The 24,202-nt window shown below is 41.5% G+C and overlaps 2 protein-coding genes across 6 annotated transcripts in view; one reads left to right on the top strand and one right to left on the bottom strand.

Moving 5' to 3' along the window:
- The window catches only part of macrod1 (mono-ADP ribosylhydrolase 1), a 115,461-nt gene that overhangs the window by 37,304 nt on the left and 53,955 nt on the right, over positions 1-24,202 (bottom strand). For all 3 annotated transcript variants that reach the window (XM_034211868.1, XM_034211869.1, XM_034211867.1), the window contains exon 4: positions 10,795-10,824. In XM_034211868.1, the coding sequence (XP_034067759.1) occupies positions 10,795-10,824 (30 nt within the window). The remainder of the gene's footprint in view (positions 1-10,794; positions 10,825-24,202) is intronic.
- flrt1b (fibronectin leucine rich transmembrane protein 1b) overlaps positions 17,825-24,202 on the top strand; it is a 37,290-nt gene continuing 30,912 nt past the window's right edge. Inside the window, exon 1 of one of the 3 annotated variants that reach the window (XM_034211866.1) lies at positions 17,825-17,950. The gene's annotated coding sequence lies outside the window, so the exon portion shown is untranslated. Of the gene's footprint in view, positions 17,951-23,213; positions 23,573-23,635; positions 23,875-24,202 lie in introns of those variants that run through there. The other 2 variants (XM_034211864.1, XM_034211865.1) reach the window with 2 other exon arrangements.

Here is a 24,202-nt window from a genome sequence, read left to right as displayed (position 1 = left end):
CTGGGGACAGAAAGCTGACCAGTCCCTGAAGACCTGAGAGATCTGGATGGTTCATAATTTAGCAGGAGGTCAGAAATGTATTTTGGGCCTAAACCATTCAGTGCTTTATAAACCAGCAGCAGTATTTTGAAATCTATTCTTTGACACACAGGAAGCCAGTGTAAAGACTTCAGAACTGGAGTGATGTGATCCACTTTCTTAGTGTTAGTGAGGACTCGAGCAGCGGCGTTCTGAATCAGCTGCAGCTTCCTAATAGATTTTTTAGTGAGACCTGTGAAGACACCATTGCAGTAGTCGAGTCTACTGAAGATAAAAGCATGGACAAGTTTTTCCAAATCCTGCTGTGACATTAGTCTTTTAATCCTAGATATATTCTTTAGGCAATAGTAGGCTGATTTAGTAACTGTTTTAATGTGACTGTTGAAACTCAGGTCAGAGTCCATGACTACACCTAGATTTCTGACTTTATCTGTTGTTTTGAACATTGCAGACTGAAGCTCAGCGCTAACTTTTATACGTTCTGACTTGGCTCCAAAAACCATTACCTCAGTTTTATCTTTGTTTAATTAGAGAAAGTTCTGACACATCCAGTCATTGATTTGTTCAATGCACTTACTCAGTGTTTGAATTGGAGCATAGTCTCCTGGTGAAATTGTTACGTACATTTGTGTGTCATCTGCATAGCTATGGTAACTTATTTTGTTGTTTTTCATTATCTGAGCCAGTGGTAGCATGTAGATGTTAAAGAGAAGAGGCCCCAAGATGGAGCCTTGAGGAACCCCACATGTCATATTTGTCAACTCAGATGTGTATTTACCTATAGAAACAAAGTTGTTTCTGTCCTTTAAGTAGGATTCAAACCAATTCAGAACTGTTTCCGAAAGTCCCACCCGGTTTTCCAGTCGGTCTAGTAATATGCTGTGGTCAACAGAGTCAAACGCAGCACTGAGATCTAATAATACTAACACTGAAGTTCTGCCACTGTCTGTGTTTAAGTGGATGTCATTAAAGACCTTTTCAAGAGCAGTCTCAGTGCTGTGGTTTGGACAAAAGCCTGACTGGAACACATCGAAACAGTTATTTAAATGCAAAAAATTACTCAACTGTTGAAAAACAACTAGGTTTAAACACTATCTTCACCATCACCAGCATTGTGTCCAGGTAAGATCCTGGCTGGAGACTCTTTACACTATTCTTTTTTAATGTAAGAGTCTGGTGTTAATAATTCAGTTAACCCAGAATAAAACACATCTGTCAGGAATGAGTTTGTCAAGGCACTGTGAGACTTGTCAGCACTTGGTGAAAATAGTACAATAACACCCATCCATATGTCACAGCTCAGCGTGTTGGTCTGTGGCTCTTATCTCCGCCTTGCCGTATACGGACCAGCTGTTGCAGTGATGTGTTCCTCTAAACCGAGTATCTCTGGGCGGGGGTCTAGTGTTATCCGAACGTTATTGTGTTAAGATGGCATATCGCATGCCGGGCTAAGCCATAGTGTGCCATGTCATGCTGTGCAACGTTGAACTGGGCCACACTGTGAGCTAAGCACAAGTGTGAGGTTGTGAAAAACGAGCTCTGAACACTGGCTACCTCCTCAGGGTGCACAGAAACAAGCTCAGATAGCATGCTCACGCTGCGTGTGTCACCTCAAGGACTGTACACACACACACACACACACACACACACACACACACACACACACACACACACACACACACACACACACACACACACACACACACACACACACACACACACACACACAACACACACACACACACACACACACACACACACTACACACACACACACACACACACACACACACACACACACACACACACACACACACACCACACACACACACACACACACACACACACACCACACACACACACACACACACACACACACACACACACACCACACACACACACACACACACACACACACACACACACACACACACACACACACACACACACACACACACACACACACACACACACACACACACACACACACAAGCAGCTCGACTCTGAAATAAAGTACAAGTGTGATAAGACGGAGAGCTGGAAAAGAGAAGGAGGGAGGGAGGGAGGGGAATAAGGGAGAGAGCAGCAGATGTAAAAATAGTCTGAAGGGAGATAAGGAAACAGGCAGAAAAACAGAATCAAAAGAAAAATAAATGGAAATTGAACTCAAACGTAATTATCAACAATACCCTTTCTTTTTGTCATGCTTTGTGTTTTTGCATGTGTGTGTGTTTAATGGTGAACACATCTCTTCATAGGCCCACACATACATGTTCGTGTGATTGCCAATACACACAATATGAAGCATGTACACATACACAACAACACACTTAAAAGTTCATATGCGTGTGTGCACATACAGCTAAACGTGAGATTAAGTAACTCGTGTCCCGGCACAGAAAATCAGTTTGAAAGAAAATGAATGACCATAAAGGACAGGTGAACAGTTATCCCTGCATGTGGTGTTTCTGCATTTTACTTTAGCAATTGCGTTTCTCAGTATGACTCTCGACTCTCAATCAGTTAATAAGTGTTTTGTTTACAGTAGGAACATTGCACTGACCCAATTATAAATGATTTGTTCTTATAATACAAATGAAGTATGCTTAGCCTTCAGGATTAGGAACAAAACATAATGGGAATTATCACGGTTTGGGTTAAACTTAAGACTTTATTATGGTTTCGGGACCTTTGTCCTTATGGTTACAATAATAAGCACATGAGGTTCAGGAACAGCTGTGGTCATACTTTAAATACAACGGTTCTTCTTAAGAGAGTTTCACTTTAGCCTTTGTTTTTCTCATGTTTGAGGGGAGAAAGAATAAACTACTCTCTCTCCTGACACAGTCTGAACCTGGAGAGCAGGGGTAACAAATAACCATACACCTATTCAATCTCACCGTGACTCTCTTCTTCTTTAATATAAAGGGCTGTCCCTCTAACTACATTCACTGAAGACAGCCCATGTTACCTTTCAGACTGCGGTTACTTCAGGCTCTGTGGGAGCTGGTGTAATAGCTCAGCATGAGCACTGCACGCTACTGAGTAGATTCACACACTGTTCCGTCACTTCAATGTGGTCCGAAATAGGAAGGGGGGATTCAAGACCAGAGGGGGGTGAAAATTAAAGATCGTTTGAAGTAAGGCTGCACCAGCAGTTCATGGCTGGCACACATGCAGGTGTATTAGTGCTAGAATTATGATTCATGAAATATTTAACTATGTGAAATTAATAACAAGGGAGAATTAAGAAATAGGGATGGCAGGGTAATTTTTCGCCAATTATGACAGCACTACTGGCTGACTCAATACTTGCAAAACTAATATATTCCTTTCAGCTGTACTTTAGTTTTAAGTGCAAATACGCAAAACTTAGCCCAATAACATTCTGAACCATGACGATGAACATGGTAAACTATGGAGTATATTAACACTGTTACTTTGATTATGTTAGCATGCTGACAATAACATGTGGCTAAGAGACTAATGTGCCTCATAACAGCAAAGAAAAGTGTACATGCTACAGTTTTTTTGGAGAAATATTTTTGGTATCTATTTAAAGGTGGGGTAGGTAAGTTTGAGGAACCGGCTCGAGATACACTTTTTGTTATATTCCATGGAATGCTCTTAACATCCCGATAGCAATGAATATCTGAAGTGCTTTGACAAAAAATCCATACAAAAATGTCATCTGTGGAAGCCGTGGTACTGTAAAAAGCATTTTATCCGGCCCGGCTAAAGTAACTGGATGGCCTACCTGCCTGTCAGCCTTCCATCTGTGCACAAACTTATCTCGTGCCCTCATTGGTCATGTGCGCGTTCGTGTGTGTTGGAGGAGGGGCTCTGTAAGGAAGTGGCAGATTTGTTCTGCCACGGTTGTGTATTTTCAAATTGTAGCGCACTCGAGCTGGTTTCTCCAACATTACCTACCCCACCTTTAACTGCAGAAACAGAAAGTGAGTATTTTCTTGTAAAGTGCATCTCTAATGAGATAATTAGAATTTTAAAGATATGTTTGTGTTATTTACTGAAATCCATTTCCCTTTAGAGATAATAAGTCAGACTCATATTGGCTCACTATACAATGCTATATACATTCATGGGTATTGATGTATTCCTCATTTAGACAGCAGGGACTGGGAAAGCCCAAACTAAACTAAATTAGCATCACTGCAGTGTCAAAGGATACTTGTTCACACTCCACTGAGTCCGGCGCATGCAAATGTTGTACCTGAACTACTCAACAATCAGCCATAATTGGCTACATCTAATGCCACCAAAAGACATCAACATATTATAATGAATCGACCATGAATTTACTTTATATAACTAGACACTAAAACAAATCTTTTAGGAAGTACACTAAATTCCATAAAAAAAACAGCATTCATTACTTAGCCATCATTACCATACAAAATATCACATCAACGTTTTTTATGCTGAAGCCTGGTCTTCTGGGGAATACTTGATGGGACCGAGCTATTAAAAAAACTATGAAGAGACTCGCACAGAGACAGACAGATGAGACAGGGAATGTAAAAGCACAGTTGGACAAAGGGAAATGGGTTTGGAAGGGGATCAAGTGTAAAAAGGGTGTGTAGGTGAAGGAAATGAGGGAGGCTAAAGACAAAGGGGAAGGAGATAAATGCTTCAGACAGGAAGCAGAATAAAAAGGATGGATGGAGACAGAAAGGTGCTATAAATGAGTGTTTTGGCCTCTAAAGACCAGTAAGCAGCCAGCTAAGCAGGCTTCTGACCAGTTCAGGTGTTATCATGCATTCCTCACAGGCTCTGTATTGACTGACTCTGGTGGGGAAAGGAGGACTGGGAAGTGATAATTGGCGATGTGCACACACACACCCATTTGACATGCCAGGAGAAGCTTTACCCCCACAACCCACCCACGCTATAACTAACACACACACACACACACACACACACACACACACACACACACACACACACACACACACACACACACACACCACACACACACACACACACACACACACACACACACACACACACACACACACACACACACACACACACACACACACACACACCACACACACACACACACACACACACACACACACACACACACACACACACACACACACACACACACACCACACACACACACACACACACACACAGACAGATTGACATTAGCGTAAAACCAATCCAGGCGTCTCTCTTACGGAATACTAATATGGCTGCCCTTGCCAGCTGACCTCTTATAGGCCAAACAGGCTGTCCGTCAAACTAATGGGGCGTAACGCTGGCATATTGCTTTCCCACAATCCCTCAGCAGAGCCAGGACACTCATTTACTTCAGTCAGCTTGTTGCCAAGGCAACATTTAGGATGGGTTTGGTGGTGGATGCACGCATACACATGCACACTGCTTTACAATAGTATGTACTTGTGTACACACAAACTTAAACTAAGCAACCTATTCAATACTAAGAACTTCTCCACGTATGTAAACATAGTGCTGCGGTGAGAAAGGAGAATTTACGCGGCGGCTGAGACACTGACAGCACTGTCGGCATGAGGAAGGTACACTAAGTGCTCTTTGCCTCTTGTCTTGTCTCCCGCCCCAAAACCAATCTTCTGCTCTCTACTTTTATTCACAATACACGCTCTCTTGTTCACTTGTTCTGAAAGGCATTCAGACAAGCCTGTCCTCCGCCTGCATCTATTCTCCTCATCCAGACAAGGAGAAAGCAGAAACACAGGGACCAGACTTCCACAGCTGGGTATCAAACCTCATCCTTGTTCTGGAGGATTGATTATAGATGTCAGCACACACAAAGTCAGCTCTGCAAAAATAAATCCGGTGCGAGGGAGGATCTTATTCTTTATTCCCCACCAAATTCTAAAAAATGTAAGTGGATGAAATTTTAACTGGGTTCATGCTCATCTATTGTGTGCTGGTCCGGATGTCTTAAGACACGTAAACCAATCATTTGCTTCATGGCTGGTTCACATCCTGTGCGCTCACTCCCCACAGACCCAGAACAGCCTCTCTTATAGCAGCTGCCTTTGTTTTGAACTGTGTGTCTCTATAATATTATAGAAGAACAGCACATTTCCATAATTATAAATCAAACCTACGCCCTCACTGGTCACTGAGGTAGTCAAGCAACTCCACAGTGGCAAAGCCCCAGGGGTGGATGAGATCCGCCCAGAAATGCTGAAGGCTCTGGGTGTTGCGTCAACGTTGCGTGGAAGTCGGAAACAGTACCGAAGGAGTGGCAGACCGGGGTGGTGTTCCCCTTTTCAAAAAGGGAGATCAGAGGGTGTGTGCCAATTACAGAGGCATCACTTTACTCAGCCTCCCCAGGAAAGTTTACTCTAAGGTACTCGAAAGGAGGGTCAGGCCGATTGTCGAACCTCAGATTGAGGAGGAACAATGCGGATTCCGTCCTGGTCGTGGAACGACGGATCAGCTTTTTACTCTCGCAAGGATCCTGGAGGGGGCCTGGGAGTACGCTTATCCGGGCTACATGTGTGTTGTAGACTTGGAGAAGGCGTATGACCGGGTTCCCAGGGAGTTACTGTGGGAGGTGCTGCGGGAGTATGGGGTGAGGGGGTCTCTACAATACAATACAACTTTATTTATAAAGCATTTTAAACCTCCAGACCAAAGTGCTGTACAGGCAAATAGATAAAACAAAGCATACAAAAAAGTAACACAGCTCAGCTCACACACCATAAAAAAAACAAAAAAAACAATTTAAATGCAAAAAAGCAACTCTGAAAGATGTTGAAACGCCAAATGTTAAAACGCTAAGGAGAAGAGGTGGGTTTTAAGAAGCGATTTAAAAGCAGACAGTGTGGAGGCCTGTCTGATCTCCAGGGGCAGAGCGTTCCACAGTTTGGGAGCCGCGACAGAGAAGCAACGGTCCCCTCTGAGCTTTGACCTGGTTTTAGGCACATTCAGGAACAGTTGGTCCACTGACCTGAGAGGGCGGTTCGGCGTGTAATGCTGTAGCAGCTCAGCAAGGTATGGTGGGGTCATGCCATTTAGGGATTTAAAAGTAAATAAAATAATTAAAAAATGGATCCTAAAATAAATAAGGTCTCTATTCAGGGCCATCCAATCTCTGTACTCCCAAAGCGAGAGCTGTGTCCGGGTCCTCGGCAGTAAGTCGGAGTTGAACCGCTCCTCCTTCGTGTCGAAAGGAGCCAGTTGAGGTGGTTTGGGCACCTAGTAAGGATGCCACCTGGGTGCCTCCCTAGGGAGGTGTTCCAGGCACGTCCAGCTGGGAAGAGACCAAGGGGTAGACCTAGGACCAGGCGGAGGGATTATATCTCTTCGCTGGCCTGGGAGCACATTGGGATCCCCTAGTCAAAGCTGGTTGATGTGGCCAGGGAAAAGAACGTTTGGGGCTCTCTGCTGGAACTGCTACCCCCGCGACCCGACCACGGATAAGCGGGAGAAGATGGATGGATGGATGGACCTACGCCCCGGGTTTCTAAGACAAGATTCTCGTTATCCCCTTGAATCAAGTAGGAATTTAGATTAACTTTGTCGACTTGTTTGTGGTAAGACTAAAATATAATTGGCAATATGCAACACTAAAGCACCACCACTACATCATATACATAATTATTCCTTGGTCTTAAGGCTCTGTCTTGTGTCCAAATCTAGTTACACAACCTTGTTTATTTTAGTTTTGGGCTCATATGTTGCATTTTTCTAAATTAATCCATGCTGAATCAAATTAGCACACAGCAACTGGCATGCCAACAGTGGTATTTCAGGGTTAATAGGGGCCATGTTCCTGTCCCTACTGACCATGAGGCAGTCCCTTGATTTAGTGAAAGCACTGTCAAAGCAACTCTGTCTCCTACATGATTACATTCCCATGAACTAAAGTGCTACTCAATTATATTTTGGGGGACACATCTTTTTAACCGTATTATGGTTGCATCCTAACTGCATTTAGTCACTGTATTTTGTCTCTTTTTGATCTAAAAGAGTGACGTCCTTATGGCCATTGGAGACAAGGAATAATAACAGTGATGAATTACTCTTTTAGTGTACATGTGATCATGAGTGATTGATTCGCAACATATTATTTTAGGGGTTTTTGTACTAAAGGTTTTAAAAAGAAAGTTTCCTTGCTTCACTTTTTGACGTCTTTTATACATAAATGTGTCCCCAATGTGTTAAGAGATTAAGAAACTTTCAGGTAACACAATTATCTCCCTTGCTCTCCTGTTCCTTAAAAACCTGTCTGAAAATAAGATCAGATACCAATCAGATATGGCAACCTTGTGACGACAACCATTGCATTATATATACTGTATCAGAGACCTATAATCATTTATCACATAAAAAAAAACAAGGTCTCGCTGTATTGGAGTGGCATCAGATTAAACTGTGGTTTAGTGCACTTTGGTAAATGAAATAGTAGTTTAAAGGGTGCTTGTTTACCTCCTGTGTGCTGCTGAGGGGCCCTTGAGAGGCAGCAGATCAAGTTCAATATTATAAAAAAGTATAACTTCAACAGTGAAACATGATCTTTTCATCCCTGAAAATGGTTTATGGTGGCTTGAAATATGTTTAATAGGTTCAGCTCCTCTTCCCTATATACTGTAGAGGAGATTTCTGTGCAGGCCACAAACCTGTGGAAAAACACTTCAATGCACCATGCATCCCAAAGGTACATTACTGACATATGGTGACCTAGAAGAAGAACCAGATACATGCTTCAAAGTGTGAGTCCTGGCTCCACCAATTCCATAGGCATTTATTCTCAAATCAAACACATATGTATATGAAGCAACTGTCTGGCTGACTGAACCACTGATCATCATCTGGGATTTTGTTACTATTTGGAAAATCAATCAAAGCAGTGAAACGTTGTATAGATAAGCTCTAGATAAATGAGCAATTGTAGCCAGTGGTCATAACAAAATGTTAATTTCCTGTCCTTGAGTTTGTTGTTGATGCGCCGCTGGAGCTCAGCGCCGCTCCAGATTGAAGAAAACAAAGTCGGCAGGTGTGCGTTTGATCTAACTGAATTACATTTACCCAGGTACCCTCGAGAGTAGAAGAGCACTGTAAAGACCTTTGTTGTCTCAGCTCCAATGAAAACAGCTGGAAGAATGTATTCTTGGTTACTCAGTGCAGATTGTGACCTCGGCACTGGAGATGTATTAAGAATATTCTTCTATGATACATTTCTACTCAGCCCCTTGCATCTGTATATTATCTATTGGACCTTTATTCCTTTTTGTCTCTCTTGTATTTTCACACTCACCCCAGTCTCCCCTCATCTCTCCTGTTTACTCAATTCTTCCCCTTGTTTCTAAGCTTACCTCTCTCTCTAATTAACAACTACTGTAGCCTCTATCTGCCTTGGAAGCAGCCCCTAAGGACGGGGCTGGAAAGAGAGACAGCACAAGGGAAATAAGAACATAAGATAGAGATGAGAGAAATCAACTGAGCCAGAGACAAACTGGTAAAGAGTGACGGAGAGAAATGGATACAAAAAGTATGCAGCTGGTTGGTTGTTATATAGGTAACCTCTACTAACCCATCGTTGGACAAATGTTCAGAATTAAACAGCTATTGTGTTTTCATTTAACTGAATATATTTTTATAAATGAATAAACCAATGTTAACATGCTTTTCATTAAATGAACATAGTCTGACGCGAACACCGTTCACAGCCTCTCTAGAAACCATGTGTCTTTGTAGAGCCATCAGAGACTTCAGGACAACATCAAACGATGCTGTAGATCTCGAGCTTCTTGACTGCATGTAGTGGGTGCCATGTGTGAATCAGTCCATTTTTATGGCTTGAGGCTCAGCTGGTGTATATCGTTAAGAGTGGAGCCTGTGTGTGTGTGTGTGTGTGTGTGTGTGTGTGTGTGTGTGTGTGTGTGTGTGTGTGTGTGTGTACAGATGCTTAGGACTTACAGCTTCAATAAGACACTTTAGGCAAGCAAATGCACTTTTAGAGGCAGGCAAATGCTCTGTGATTAACTCAAATACAGTTTCACATAGGTGTGCCACTACAGTGAATATGTCACCATGGAGACTGGAACACCGAAACATGTGCACACACACACACACACACACACACAAATTGGAAGGGTAAAAGGGCAGTGCAAGTCAGCTGGTCTGAATGGTTAAGAGCTGTTTGTCCAAATGAAGAAAAAGATAACCACCACCAAAAACACCATCAACCAAATTTGCAAGCATTAACAAACACACAGCTGGAAAGGAGTGTGTACATGTTTTAGTGAATGTGGCTGCTGCATTAGCTTTACAGATTTATTACATGTATCGATTAAACGTTGACGTCCGACATCACACGCACGCAGCAAAGCACTGAGTCAACAATACATTGAAAAATGGCTGTTTATATCCACAGCACTCCACACCCGTAAATTATGAAGTATGGACTTTGCACCTGCGCTCACACACTCACACACAGGCCTACAGACACACAGCGCAGCATGCAAACCCACCTTGAACACCTGCCACAACAAAGAGCTACCTGCTCCAATACAAAGACAAACACCACTCATACGACACAGAAACACACACATACATACATACACACTCTCTTTAGTTAGCACGTTGCACTGCATCATCGGATTAAAATAATTGATTGTCCAGGACTATTTGCACCACAAAGCTATACCGATAATATGAACTGAGGGAGACAAGTATCTTGGCAGCAAATCTAAACACACACAGCCGATGGATCAGACAGGTTGTGACTTACCTCCACCTCCTCCGAGCAGAGTCTTGTTGGCTGAAAGAGACAAGAAAGAAGAAATACTCATGAAACAAACATGTCTGAAAACAACTACGTATCAACTGGTGGACGTACAATTATTCAAAATGTTAAATGGGCACAGCTGAAGTCAAGGTTTTACTACATCAAATCAGTGTAAAAACATCAATTTAGAGCTAAAGTTATTAATTACAAACAGTTAATTATTATAATGTTTTGAAAACTGATTAACTGGATGGTTTTCAAGCAAGAATACTAAACACACCCTGGTTAAAGCTCCTCTGATATTACGATTGTGTAAATGTTAAATGCATATCTGCTAGCCAGCACATGTGAACATCAACTTGGACTGTAAGAACTTGTGATGAGCAGAAAACAGACATTTTTTATAATAAATAATCATCAGTTTAATGAAATAAATCCGTAGTGATGACGTGTGATATAAAGGTGGTAGTTTTGATTACTGTTTGCAAAAGAGAAATCACCAATCAGTGTTAAAATGCTCTATACTACCTTGACCTTTCACCAGAGGGTTAAAACAACATCATCAAGCACCTCATTACTGTATTTATTTAAAGCTGAGTTCAGAACATTCTTTTGCACCGATGTGTGGGTGTGATGTTCAGAAACTCTGATCTCAAAGGCTTAATCAAGTCTAATTGGTTGAGTTATGTGTACTGAAATAACTTTTGCTTATATTTACTTGCTGGAGGGAAAACATCTCCACATTTGTCCTTGGGAGCATGATTTGTTATTGGTGCCAGCATCGCTCAACAAGAGTGGTTCCCAACCCAAGGGCTCACAGTGCCAACCAGCGATTAATTGCATTCACCTGGCATTGCAGGTGTAACTCCGTGATTAGATGGTAGAACGAGAAGCAGCAGGCTCTGAGTCCCGTCGATGAGGACTGAGAAGAATAGCTCCACTGACTGCAAAGTTAATGAAAAATAACTCATGCTGAGCTTGTAGTCCAAAGGAAAATAAACAACTCTGTGCGACTAAACAGGAAGGTAAAACGGTTAAATTTGTCTTCAAGTTGATCATTCAGGGACTTTATACCAAGGATAACAAGGAGGTAGGGGTGTAACGGTTCACAGATTTCACGGTTCGGTTCGTACCTCGGTTTGGAGGTCACGGTTCGGTACAACAAGAAAAAGCAAAAAAAAGTCCCAAATGCATAATTCCAGGTTTGTTGTTATTTATGATTGAACAGTAGTGCAAGTTTCAGTTTAAAAATAAAGAACTCTTTTTTGAATAATGAACTGTATTAAACAGTTAAAAACAAACCATACACAGTACACTCAGATGGCCATATTATCTATAATGGCTGATGTCAAACAAAAAGGTTTCATCAAGCTGTAAAGCTAAAAAGAATGTCTTGAAAATATGACATCATAAATAATAAGAAAGTGTTTCAAGAGCGCAAAGTCGTTGAAAAACATATGCCAAAAGCTTCCGTTATTTATTTTGGTCTCACGGCTTTCATGTCTATTGGTTTATAAAAACAGCGGGGATCAGCTGTTGAACTGCTGTTGTCTTTTGCCGGGCTCCGGTGATTGGCAAATCTGGGTGATGTTTTCTGATATGATTTAGCATGTTTGGCGTGTGTTACCATTCGCATACCGCACCACTGTAGAACAACGGCGACACACCGTCCTCGTCCGATCCACCACTCGCACACTTAATCGTTATTGTAGTCCACAGGGAACCCGAAATGTTCCCACACAGCTGATTTAAAAGAAGCAGGTGGGTTCTAGCTCCTGTGTTATCTGAAATCGCCATACTAACTTTTCTTCTTCTTGTATTTTGTTCTTCATTTGTTGTTTAAGGGCGGCTGGCAAACAGCTTTTAGGCGCAATACCGCCCCCTGGATTATATATACTGTAGTGGATACTGCCCTGAATGACACTTTTTTCCCACTCATAAAAAAAAAGGCATATTCGTCGTGTGACTGCGTGTGCCGAACCGTGACGTCCGAACCGTGACGGTACGGGACGAATACGGATACCGTTACACCCCTACAAGGAGGTGATAGTATCTTAAATTCAATACAAATATTTTAAAGCTCTTTTAAAGAGAGAAAAGTCGAGATGTAATACTCGTAGCCATGGCTGGCCACAAACCATTGTCTTCCCTGCAGGAATCAAGTCACTGCACATGGCTGCTGCAGCTTCTGAAATGTGCAATTTCCAAGTGTTTTTCTCACCCACATATTCATAAATCAGCAGTGCTAGCCTGGGGGGGATCTGCAACGCTTTCAGAAAACTCAAACCTGACCATAAACTCATACAAATCATGTTTTCCAATTCTTTCCCTGCTCGTGGATCAAATTTGTGGTTGCTGTGACCATGTTAGGAAAATCTGATAAGCACATAATCTGCCTGGGAGGGACGGCTACAAAGTTACCTCAAAACACACAGGGGACTTTTCTTATTTAAGTTACTGTTTGCCGGCATTGAGCCAATTGGGCACGCACTCAGATGGTGTATCAGAAAAAAGACAAAATCCACAAGCTGTCTTTCCCTCACAAGAATCCTCTATTCTTCAACATTTTCACCATCCCCCACTGCCTCATTAATGGTAAACCCCACTTAATTGCAGCCTTCTCTGTATATGTCTCACTAACATCTCCCTAAGTAAATATCTCCACTCAGTTTGAGTATGTGCAGCTCAATACAGCATGAGCTGAAAAAGAGGACGTTATTTAATGTGAATGAGTGAGGGGATTTCAAGTGCACACCTTATTTAAGAGCTGATAGATCTAACTGAGAATTGAAATAAAGCTCATTCAGATGTAAAAAACCAGACAATAAAATGTCTCCATTAGGTCTCCCATTTTTCCTCTGCTGTTTAGCTGCAGGCCGTATAAGAATGATATTCCGTACTGCATCCTGTTAAATATCTCCATGTTGACTAACACGCCCAAGGCCATCTGACTGGTGAAAGGTTTCTCATATATAGGAAGGGAAACTGCCTGAAGGAGAGACGATGCATCATGCACAGTTACCAAAGTGGTGATACCGGGACTGGGAGGCACCAGCTGTTTGTAATTCATATCGTACTGGAGGTTTGTATCTTTAAAATACTTCTTAAGATAGTATCAGGGATTTACAACATTTTAGATGAAGGTCTTAGTTAGATGGATGTTTGCATATCAGTTTCTAGCAAACATCTGTCCAATCAAAAGTAATACACCATGTAAAAAGTCACATTAGGATCAAAAAGTTATAATATATCCGCCAAAAAATAAGATAATAATAATAATAATGCATTACATTTTTTATTAGAGCGCTTTTACAGGTGCTCAAAGCGCTTTACAATTACATATTACACATATTAGACATGTAAGAGTCATTACTGTGGACATTACCCACAGGAGCAAAATGCGGGTAAAGTGTCTTGCCCAAGGATATACACATTACTAAATCTAATCATATCTACATAAATCCATGTATTACTTTGTTTTATTTCCATCAATACATGAGAAAGTACGTGTGTTTTAGGGTATGTAGAATTCATGCAGTTTAAAATGAGAGGGAATATTCAACAGATGCTATCTGGTTATTAAGTGTTAGAGAAATCTCACTCGTCACCGGCTTGAGTTTCAATATCAGGATACATGTATTTATTATCCTTGCAAGAATGGAAGCAGTCATCACACACAGAGAATTTGGTACAATTAGTTCCTTCAGATGCTTGTATAAAGAGAGGGTGTTACAAGATGCAGGAATACCGGTTCAAAGCAGTATTCAATGATTAGTTCAGATTAGCTATGGCCCACGTAAGGAATACATATGACAGTCATATGCCTATCTCCATAGAGGCTGAATCATCATGTTAATCGTTGTCACATAGCTTATCATATTCCTAAAACAGTGTGTCCTGATGCTCTTCTAGGTAATCATACATCCTATCATGTACTGTACATAGTTACAGTTGGGCCTTTGTTATCATGTGCTACTCTGATATTGGAAGAGTACATTCAGTATTTTCCCAACATTAGGTCTAATGATTTGAGGTATTTTGGGTTATTTTTGTGAATTGTATCTTCCAAATTGATACCATTATAAATAAGAGTTTTGGTCAGATGTCAAGACAGAAATCTACAAATGTCATGTGCATGCTAATGTTAGCCATTTGGTACAGTAAGCTACGTAACAGTTACACTGGTAATTAATGAGTGTAAATATTTAGGAATAACTCATCTTTGTTGATACAGTTTGGTAACAAAACATTTAAAATAGCCTCTTCTTCCCGGCCTCAGCGACATCAGAAACACACGTCCCTTGACCACAGATTAGAGTTAGGCTGCTCGTAAACAGTTTGAAGCCAACTTCTAAGTTAGTCTTGTGTTTGGCAAAAGCATTGTCTGCTGGCGTCGCTTGAATATATCTGTGTGTTCTTGTGATTCGTTGACTGCCATTTAATAATTGAGACTGAAAATAAGATATCATTTAGTTTTACGATATGATATACTAATACTGTAATGTCATATCAAGTCTGAAATGTTCTTCCATCACAGCAGCTCCATTCGCAACATTAGCAAGGACAAATATTTAAGACACAATATGAGGAGATAGACATTTGCAACCTATTTTATTCTAGTGATGTGTAGATCTCCACTTAGTAAAGCATATGTTATTGGTGGGCTAACTTTGGAACCTATGGAGAGCTCGTGCAGCCAACTCCAGCACAACTATGGCAATTCCACTTCAAACAGGATTAGAAAGTTGAGGTCCGGGAACGTTTTGAGCAGATGACAGAGATGGTAATGTGGGACCAGCGGTCGCATCACACTTGGTAAAGAGACTCAAAATGTTGTCACAGTTGGATCGGGTGGATAAATCCTGACCAGGAGAACAGCACTAAGGGGTTCCTTCAGTGCACTTTAAATAACAAAATATACCCATGGATGCTTTTACTGTTATGTGCCAGATTATGACGGTACATGCAATTCAGGATTGATCTTGTGGAAATGTATTTTTCATTATCTTCCCTACTTCCTGCCTTGTCTACATGTATGTCAGTTTATGTCCCACATTTGTTTCGATAATGTCATTGCAGTAAAGCCCAGTGAGCACAATCACACAGTGCTAGTGAAACCCTCCACTCAAAACGTTTTATGGCTGTATTGCCTTCTGTATTACTCAGGCTGCCTTGTAGAAATCTGTATCACTGCCTCTGCGGCGATGGATTTCTCTCTGTAAAACTGATGAGCGGTTGCTGCAAAATGGTTTGTAAAACGTAGACCTTCTCTTTCCATCTGAAGGACTGATACCAAGGGCTGGTGGTAACGGATGTTTTAGATTGCTGAAATATTTTTTCTACTCCCTTGTAGCTGCTGGAAATGTCACAGTGAGAGGTGACACTGTTTGTGTTTGGACAGCTTTCATCAGAAATAAGGACAATTATTGCACCAAATGTTAACAGAAAGGCCCCAGAAACCCAGGACATGGCCAGCAGAACGGAAAAGAAATGCGTTGGTGGGAAGGTGATGCTGCGGGCACCGGTGAGACAGTGAAATACAATCCTAGAAGTAAGGTTTGAGTAATAGATTTTCAACACTGCACCAGGGTTTGAAAGACTATGAGAACAGAAGATAACAGAAATACATATTGTGGAATTACAGCTCACTTTACAAAGCAATCTATCAGGAATGTGGGTAAAAATGTACGTGACTGATTGCATCCACCAACCTATCTTTCCTTCACTTTAAAACGAGTTCAACACAATGGATGTCTTTGAGGATTGTACAGCGTGCACTGTTGTACGATTTAATGAATCAAGACAACGAAGACATGCAAAAGACACTGAGCTCTTGCCTAAGACGTGGTCAGACGTCACGTTGTTTGAAGTATACGTACCCTAAACAATTATATAACTCTTCTCAGCTTTTACTTCACTGCAGCTCCCTGGAAGGTGCTTACCATTCTTATAGTGTTACAATAATCATTTGTCATAGTAGGTATGAAAAACAGTACTTACATACAGGGTTTGCTGCCCAGGCAGTTCACAAAATATATTCCCACATCCTATTTTTATTTAATTTTTTTCATTTCAGAGGTCTAGCGAGTTTAAATTTAAACTTCTACCTTTACTGGTACAGGAACAGAATAATTATTTTTATTTTATCACCTCATTTCAAATTCATCTCTCTAGAAATCTTTATTCATGGGATTATATAATTATTAAAATCCTATTATGTAAGGTACAATAGTGCTGTGAAGAATTATCAATGATCACATGTAATACCGCTGTTCTCTGTGTAGATACATATAGGCGCTTGAGAAAAACCAGCCTCTGAGCCCTGTGGGGAAACAAAAGCATGAAAGCAACCAAAATACTCATGTTTATGCACAATCATGCAGAAACGCAGAAACACAGACACACACAAAAAGGGGTGTGAACACTAACATTTGCATGCACTTACACTGTACTACATTCACAGATACACACACGTACAAATGCAGACAGTCGCGTTTCAGAGTTTGGGTAACCATGGCGACGCCAAAGCCAAAAGGTTTGTTACTGAAACCTAGTTAATTATAGAGAGAGAAGCAGAGAGAGAGCAATGTCGATACTCAAGGGAAAGTGTTTCACCATCTGTTAAAACCAACATGTACCCTCTACCCTGTTGAGTGTTCGTGTGTGTGTGTAAGATTGGTGTGTGTGCAAGCACTGGTCGCAGTTGTTGCAAGGGCAAAAACAAACACACGCATGAACTCCCCTCTCCCGCGGTGCTAAATACATGGAGGCTAACAGTTTCTTTCTCTTATTGGCATTAGACGTCTAATTGGAATCACTAATACCGAGCGGCTAAATAAAGCGTGCTAGCATCTTCTGCAGAGACACCAATTACCGGAGTGGGGAAGGGATCAGGGTGATAAGTTATACAACTACATACAGAAAGAGAGAGGGGAGGAGGGAGGGTAAGTTGACAGGGAGGGAGTGGAGGAGGAGAGTGCGAGGTGTCAGGGGATGGAGGGAGGGGGAGAGAGAAAGAGGGAGGGAGGGGTGACGAAGAGTGAGTGAGAGAGACAGAGACAAAGTGTAAGAGAGTTGAGGGTGGAGAAGGGAGACGCAGGACTAAATTTGCTGGGAACATAAAACAACAAGATGGAGTATACTTCTTCTTCCTCGGGAGGTAAGCAATCACAATGAGGGGGAGAAAGGGGGAGGGAGGGGGGATGGAGGGCTGGCTAGATTGATACATCAGTGAAGGACAAGGGCTAAATGCATAAAAAAAGTGTCCAGACAGAGGACGCAAAAGTTTGTTAAAAAAGATGAAGAAAGCACTCATTTGTGGTAGAGTAAAAATTGATGTTTCACCACCTGTGTGTGTGTGTGTGTGTGTGTGTGTGTGTGTGTGTGTGTGTGTGTGTGTGTGTGTGTGTGTGTGTGTGTGTATGTGTGTGTGTGTGTGTGTGCGTCTGTGTGCGCGTCAATAGCAATGATGTTGTTGGTAATGATAAAAAGATAAAATATCCTTAACTTGAAGCTCTACGTTAAACCAGCCTTCTGTCTTTGCTTTCTGCGGCCCTCCATCTTATTTTTCTTTCTCTCTGCTCTCCGCGCCTCTCCCCCTTATTCCCCAGTGCAACCTGTTTGTGTATTCCTCCCTCTCCAGCTTCACTTTCCATCCCTCCCTTTCTCTCTCTCCTCTACCCACTCGCCCCAACCACAATTATACCTCTTTCAGGCATTTCATTTCTAGCCATAATTTGGGCTGTCGACTAGAGAACGCCAATCAATTTGCTAGTGCTCTGTAAAGAACAAAGATACTTATACGCTGTAGGAGAGTGGAAAGTATTAGTGGAAACTTGATCCTTAGGATTAAATAAAACATAACTTTTCATCAAAGAAAGGTAAAGGTTAAAGTAGAATCTGAACAGAATTAAGAAAGACAAGTAGAACATTTGTGCAGCAGTTAAGGACAGAGTTAACTCATAGTTTCTCCTAGATGGATCGACGAAGGGATTCATAATTAATAAAAGGCTAAAAGGATTTTTTTATATACCTTTTTCTATTTCAGGATATTTTTATTTTTTGCAGCTCCTACTTGTATTTGTGCTTTATTGGCTTTCCTTTGCACTTCAGCAAATGTAGTTCCAGAGTTTCCCTGTGCATGTGCTTTTGTTATCACCCACCATGATCTAAAAGGCCTGTGTTCTACCTCAAGGCTGTGACTGTAACGTACGAACACAGATAAACACTCTTTCATCCCAACAACACAAACATCTTGACGTTTCTGACTCTGTGATGGCGCTCTTAAAGAAACTACAAGTGAGGCTGAACAATAACCCTTGAGCAGAGTGTGTATTTATTAGAGCTGAGCTGGTGTGATAGTTACATTTTTAATTGACATGTGATGAACCTAATGTTGCTCATTAGCTCCTTTGCAAACGTTCAGACCTGCAGAAATACGACACAAAGCAGATCACTTCTAATTAATGCTAAGAAAAAAGTAGCAAAAAGGGATAGATCTTAAACAGCTTAGACACTTGATAGTCGAGTCCAACTTAATGCAAATGAGCAGGGATGTGGTGGAAAATGGATAAATGAAGGTTTGTTTTTTCTCCGTTTTTGTTCCCCTGCTATAACCCTCCTGTTACTTGTGTTTCTACAACAGCTGGCTACAGTGTGTGTACCTCCTCAACAAGTCCACAGTAAAAACTGAAACCATAAGAGAGAGAAACTCAGTGATTTGGTGCCAAAGAAATCAATGTATTATTATTATAGACAGGCTTGGACATCTGATTGACAACTGAAGGAATATTGTTTTTTCTTTATATTAACAAACTAATACTAAAATTAGTATTATATTCAAATAGATTAAGACAAAATGAATACCATCACTAATTTGTTTAGTTTTTAAGCCTTTGTTTAGACCACACAATACATATAATGACATCAATGAGATATTTTCTGATTTGGGATTAGCATTTAATTTTACAATGCACAACTGGTTAGTAAATAAATTCAGAAGTGACATTTTAAATTAAAATACATAGTTGTAGCCCCAAGTTCCTAACACTACCTGAAGTTGTTTTTAAGAAGTATGTGTTGCAGTATTGTTACATCTTTATTTTGATAATTCGTTTTGGAACATATTTGATTTAAATAATGTCAGTGAGCTGTCTATGAGCTGGAGACATTTTTACAACATATACAACTTCTATAACCCTAGACACAAAATAGGAGGTAACTCAGTGATTCAGTAGCTGACTTCTCCAAGTCTAAGAAACATCACATTGGATCACCCACCCAATTAAAAAATAAAAGGTTGAATGATTCCTCCTTTTCTAATAGCACACATATTGGTTGATTGAATTGCTCAAGATTCTATAAACATTTAGTAAATAACAATATTCATACAGAAGACTAGGCCCCGGCTACACGAGGACGAAAACGGCTAAACGCATAGGATTAACGCAAACGCAATGGCAAAAAAACTTCCGTCCACACGCAATATTCACCGGATAGTGTCTGTCCACACGAGACAGCTCCGTTTAGCTCCAACCGCTGGAGAAGCTGCAGTACATATGCTGAGCCTGTACGTGGCGCTGTAACTTCCTCCACAAAAGCAGCGAAGAAGCATGGTTGTCATGGTTGCCCTTCTGTTTATTCTCCGTGGTGGGGGCCGAGGGAACCGGGCAGAGTTTTTCGCCAGTCAACGTGTATTAAAGTTTAAATCTTCCGACAAAATTATAAAAGTGCCGGTCAAAGGTCTTCTTTGTTATTTATTGAGCTTTAAAACAAATGAATAACGAATCTATACAATATAATAATAACATACACGGAGCCTCTCTTTTTCCTCCCTCTCTTCGGACAGCGTCAGTGTCTGTCTCATGCAGCAGCTGATCCAGTAATGAGTGACCCGGCCGAAAGTAAAATAAACATATTTATAACTAGTTTAGGTAGTTTGAGAGGTGTCTCCATCCTGTCAGATTAGACTTCACTTGCGTTTATGTCCATATCGAGAGAAAGATAAATAATCTGAATTCAGTGTGCAGTTTACTTTGACGCGGGGGTGAGCAGCAGAGGCGGGGCTATTGCCTCATCATTATCAGAACATGTTCGTATAGGGCGCACACACGGAGCCGTTGGACCCCCCAGAGCGTTGCGTATGCCGTTATATCCACCTTGGGACCCGTTATCGTTTCTGCAGTCGTTTAGTGCCGTATTCGGTCGTCCTCGTGTGGCCGAACGGTCTATATGACACTAAACAGTAACGCAAACGACCGTTTTCGTCCTCGTGTGGCCGGGGCCTAAGTACTGTAGCACAAAGCAACACAATGGCAGGTGATGTCAGCCTGTTGCCTGACTGTCTTCTCTTTCTTTATAAACATCACTAAACGTGCAGCCTCAGAAGACCAGACATCTATGGTTTTGCTCGCCTTCTAAACCTTTAACAACACAATAGGTACACAAAGAAAAAGATGTATCCTCATGTAAGAACCAAAGCACCTTCAGAAAAGAATCAACCAATATGAACAACATGCATGAGGAAGAGGACAGCTTGGTGATAAAAGCTTTATATCGCTTACTGTGGTCTGGTTTTTACAATCAGTGTAATTATCCATGCAAATTTTCTGCATTTTTATATAGATCGTTAAATATTAATTAAACTTTTGGCCAACCCTGTTTATTGCATCATTCTTATTAAGTATATAAAAAGGTAGGGCATGAACACAGAATAAAATCATATTTTATTGTAAGGTTAAATCAACAAACTGCTTCTTATAACTCTCATTTTGCACCTTTATGCTATTCATTATTTCCCTTTTCAGGTGTTGGTTACATGTATGGGTTTTATTGCAATTTGAAGGGATTGAGTAAGTAACATGCTTTACCCTAATTTAAATAGACAATAATTGCCTGCACAGGGCTATTAAGCTTATAGCATGAGGGATAATTAGACCATAAATTACAGTAATTTACCGCAGACACACTCATAGTTCCTGTAGGAATATGAATGCTATTTTTCATTAAGTAAAAAAAGAAAGGAAAATTATCCTGAATTATAACAGTGTGCAATTAGCACTGTCAGATTGTGTAAGTGTATCTGTGTATGATAGGGGGGGAAATCTCAATATGTAATGCAATACAACAACCAATGCACATAATACCATATAGCCCTGTAGAGATGAATGAATACTTCTTTGATACAGAATAACAACTGATAATATACAAAACAGTTGGAAGACAATGAAAAAATATGACTTTATATTGGTATTGGTGGATATACGGTATATGATATATTTAGAGCAGTGATACCATTATAGCAAAATCAGTGACTGTTTTTCGAAACTGCAAAATGTACGGTCACAATCCTTCAAAAGAAATGTGTTTGTGTTGTCTATTTGTGTGTCAAATTGAATATCGGCCAAGGTATTAATATGTCCTCTCAACTTTAAAATACTGATATCAGATGCTTATTCAAAAATGCAGTATAGGCCAGGCTCTAGCTTCTACTCTAATAATGTCTCATTCAGACTGTGACTCTGGGTCTGACTATGAGAGTGGCTTAAATTGAATCGGACTGTTTCCTGGGAAGCTGTCTCTGGAAGAGCGCCAGAGGGTGCTGGTGGTGCAGCTGCACCCGTAACATGGCCCCGAGGGGCCCGCACGAGCCCTCTGATGCTGTGTGCTGATGAGCACATCAATCTGTGTACCTGTGTGTGTTAGTTTGGAGTAAAGGTTTGTTGCACCCATGTTCCAATGAAAGCTACATTTAATAATGCTGTGTGCAGCACCTTACGGGCTAAGCTGCGGTAACTGCCCGAAGGTAATAAATGCAAATTAATTGTGAGCTGTGCCTCTTACGCAAATAAAAACAATCATTGGTCACAAAGACTGTATTAAAACGCATCAACATCAGCTGAACCAGTGTGGACTCCCAGTCATTAGCAGAGAACATACTCTCCCGTCCTGTCAGCCTAGAGCCTGATGTCAGTGCCTGTATGTTTTAATTAAAACTCAAACTGACTCCAACATATAGATCCCCTGTTCTACTTTACTGCCTACCTCCTCCCTCCCCTCAAGAACTGAAGAGCACTCATTTACTATCTAAAGGGCCCCCAACTGGCTCATAGGCCCAGCCCTAAATGTAGGCGGCCCCCATACAGTCAGTGTGTCATTTTTGAGTTTGTGTGCGTGTGTGTATGTCGACCTATATGTGTGTGTGTGTGTGTGTGTGTGTGTGTGTGTGTGTGTGTGTGTGTGTGTGTGTGTGTGTGTGTGTACCTGTCAGTGCTTGGTGAGTAGTCGGTAATTGCTGGACCGTGGTGACCTGCTGAACCCCTGTAACAGAGCTCAGAGCCACAGTAGAGTACCCCCACAACACACACGCGCGCGCACACACACACACACACGCACACACACACGCACACACAGAGAAACAAACAACAGCACGCAGGTTTGTCGCTATAGACGAGGAGGAGGCAGAGGAGGATTGAAGGTGCGCTGGAGGCGACACCTGTCAAGCCGCTACTAAACTCAGTTGGTTGATTTTAAAAGACTGAGGCGCCCGAAGACTAGCGGGATAAATCGAGGTGGAAATAGAGATTAGTCGCACCTATTGTCGCTGTTTTACGCTCAGGGAGGGACACGGAGCTCTTTTGAGGAGAGAAAAAAAGGAGGATGTAACGTTAACGTTATGACAAGCCGTTTCGGGAGTTGAAGTAGCGAAGTTGGCGTTTGGTTGAAGTGGAGCTGGCTGACAGCGAGGAGCAAAACACGCTGGAGAGAAAAAACGGGATCCGAGGTTAGTCTCTCTATCCCCCTCACTCTCTCTCTCGCTCTCACACACACACTCGCTCCAAACACATTAACCCAAAGTAGAGTGAAACAACAGGGTGGGAGATAACTAGTGCACATCGCGGAGCTCCGGTGCGGGCAGAGCGAGCATCCTTCCCCGTCTCACAGAGCCCTTCACCCGGCTGCATAGCCTACTGGCCGCCGGGACTTAACGGACCCGCGTAAATATCTATTAAGTTGAAAGGACGATTTGTCTAGGATGCCATCAGGGAAAGCGAGCAGCAATGAGGCAGAACATGGATACAAAAGGTATGATCTGAGTCGGGTTGATGACTGTGCATTCGTAGAGGAGAGGGTGCACGGTTCATGCAGGTTAGCCTGTCAGGATCTTTATTAATCTCTATTGCTCATTGTGGTGGCATGTTGATGCTAAAAGGCTTTTTAACTGTTGTTGAAAAATGTGTGCTGGTTTATATGGATGTGCGTTCACTTGTGCAGCTACCTGCTGGAGCAAAAAAGGAAAAAAATAGTAAGAGATGTAAACAGCGGGCTACAGAGAGTAACAACAGAGAGGGAGATTAAAGTGAGATTATACTTTATAAAGAGATATAATTCCCATTTGCATGTTTTCTCTCAT

This window comes from Gymnodraco acuticeps, unplaced genomic scaffold (assembly GCF_902827175.1).
Source record: "Gymnodraco acuticeps unplaced genomic scaffold, fGymAcu1.1, whole genome shotgun sequence".
NCBI lineage: Eukaryota > Metazoa > Chordata > Actinopteri > Perciformes > Bathydraconidae > Gymnodraco > Gymnodraco acuticeps.
The sequence above is the reverse complement of the archived record's forward strand: the minus strand, read 5'-3'. Positions and strand labels throughout refer to the sequence as shown.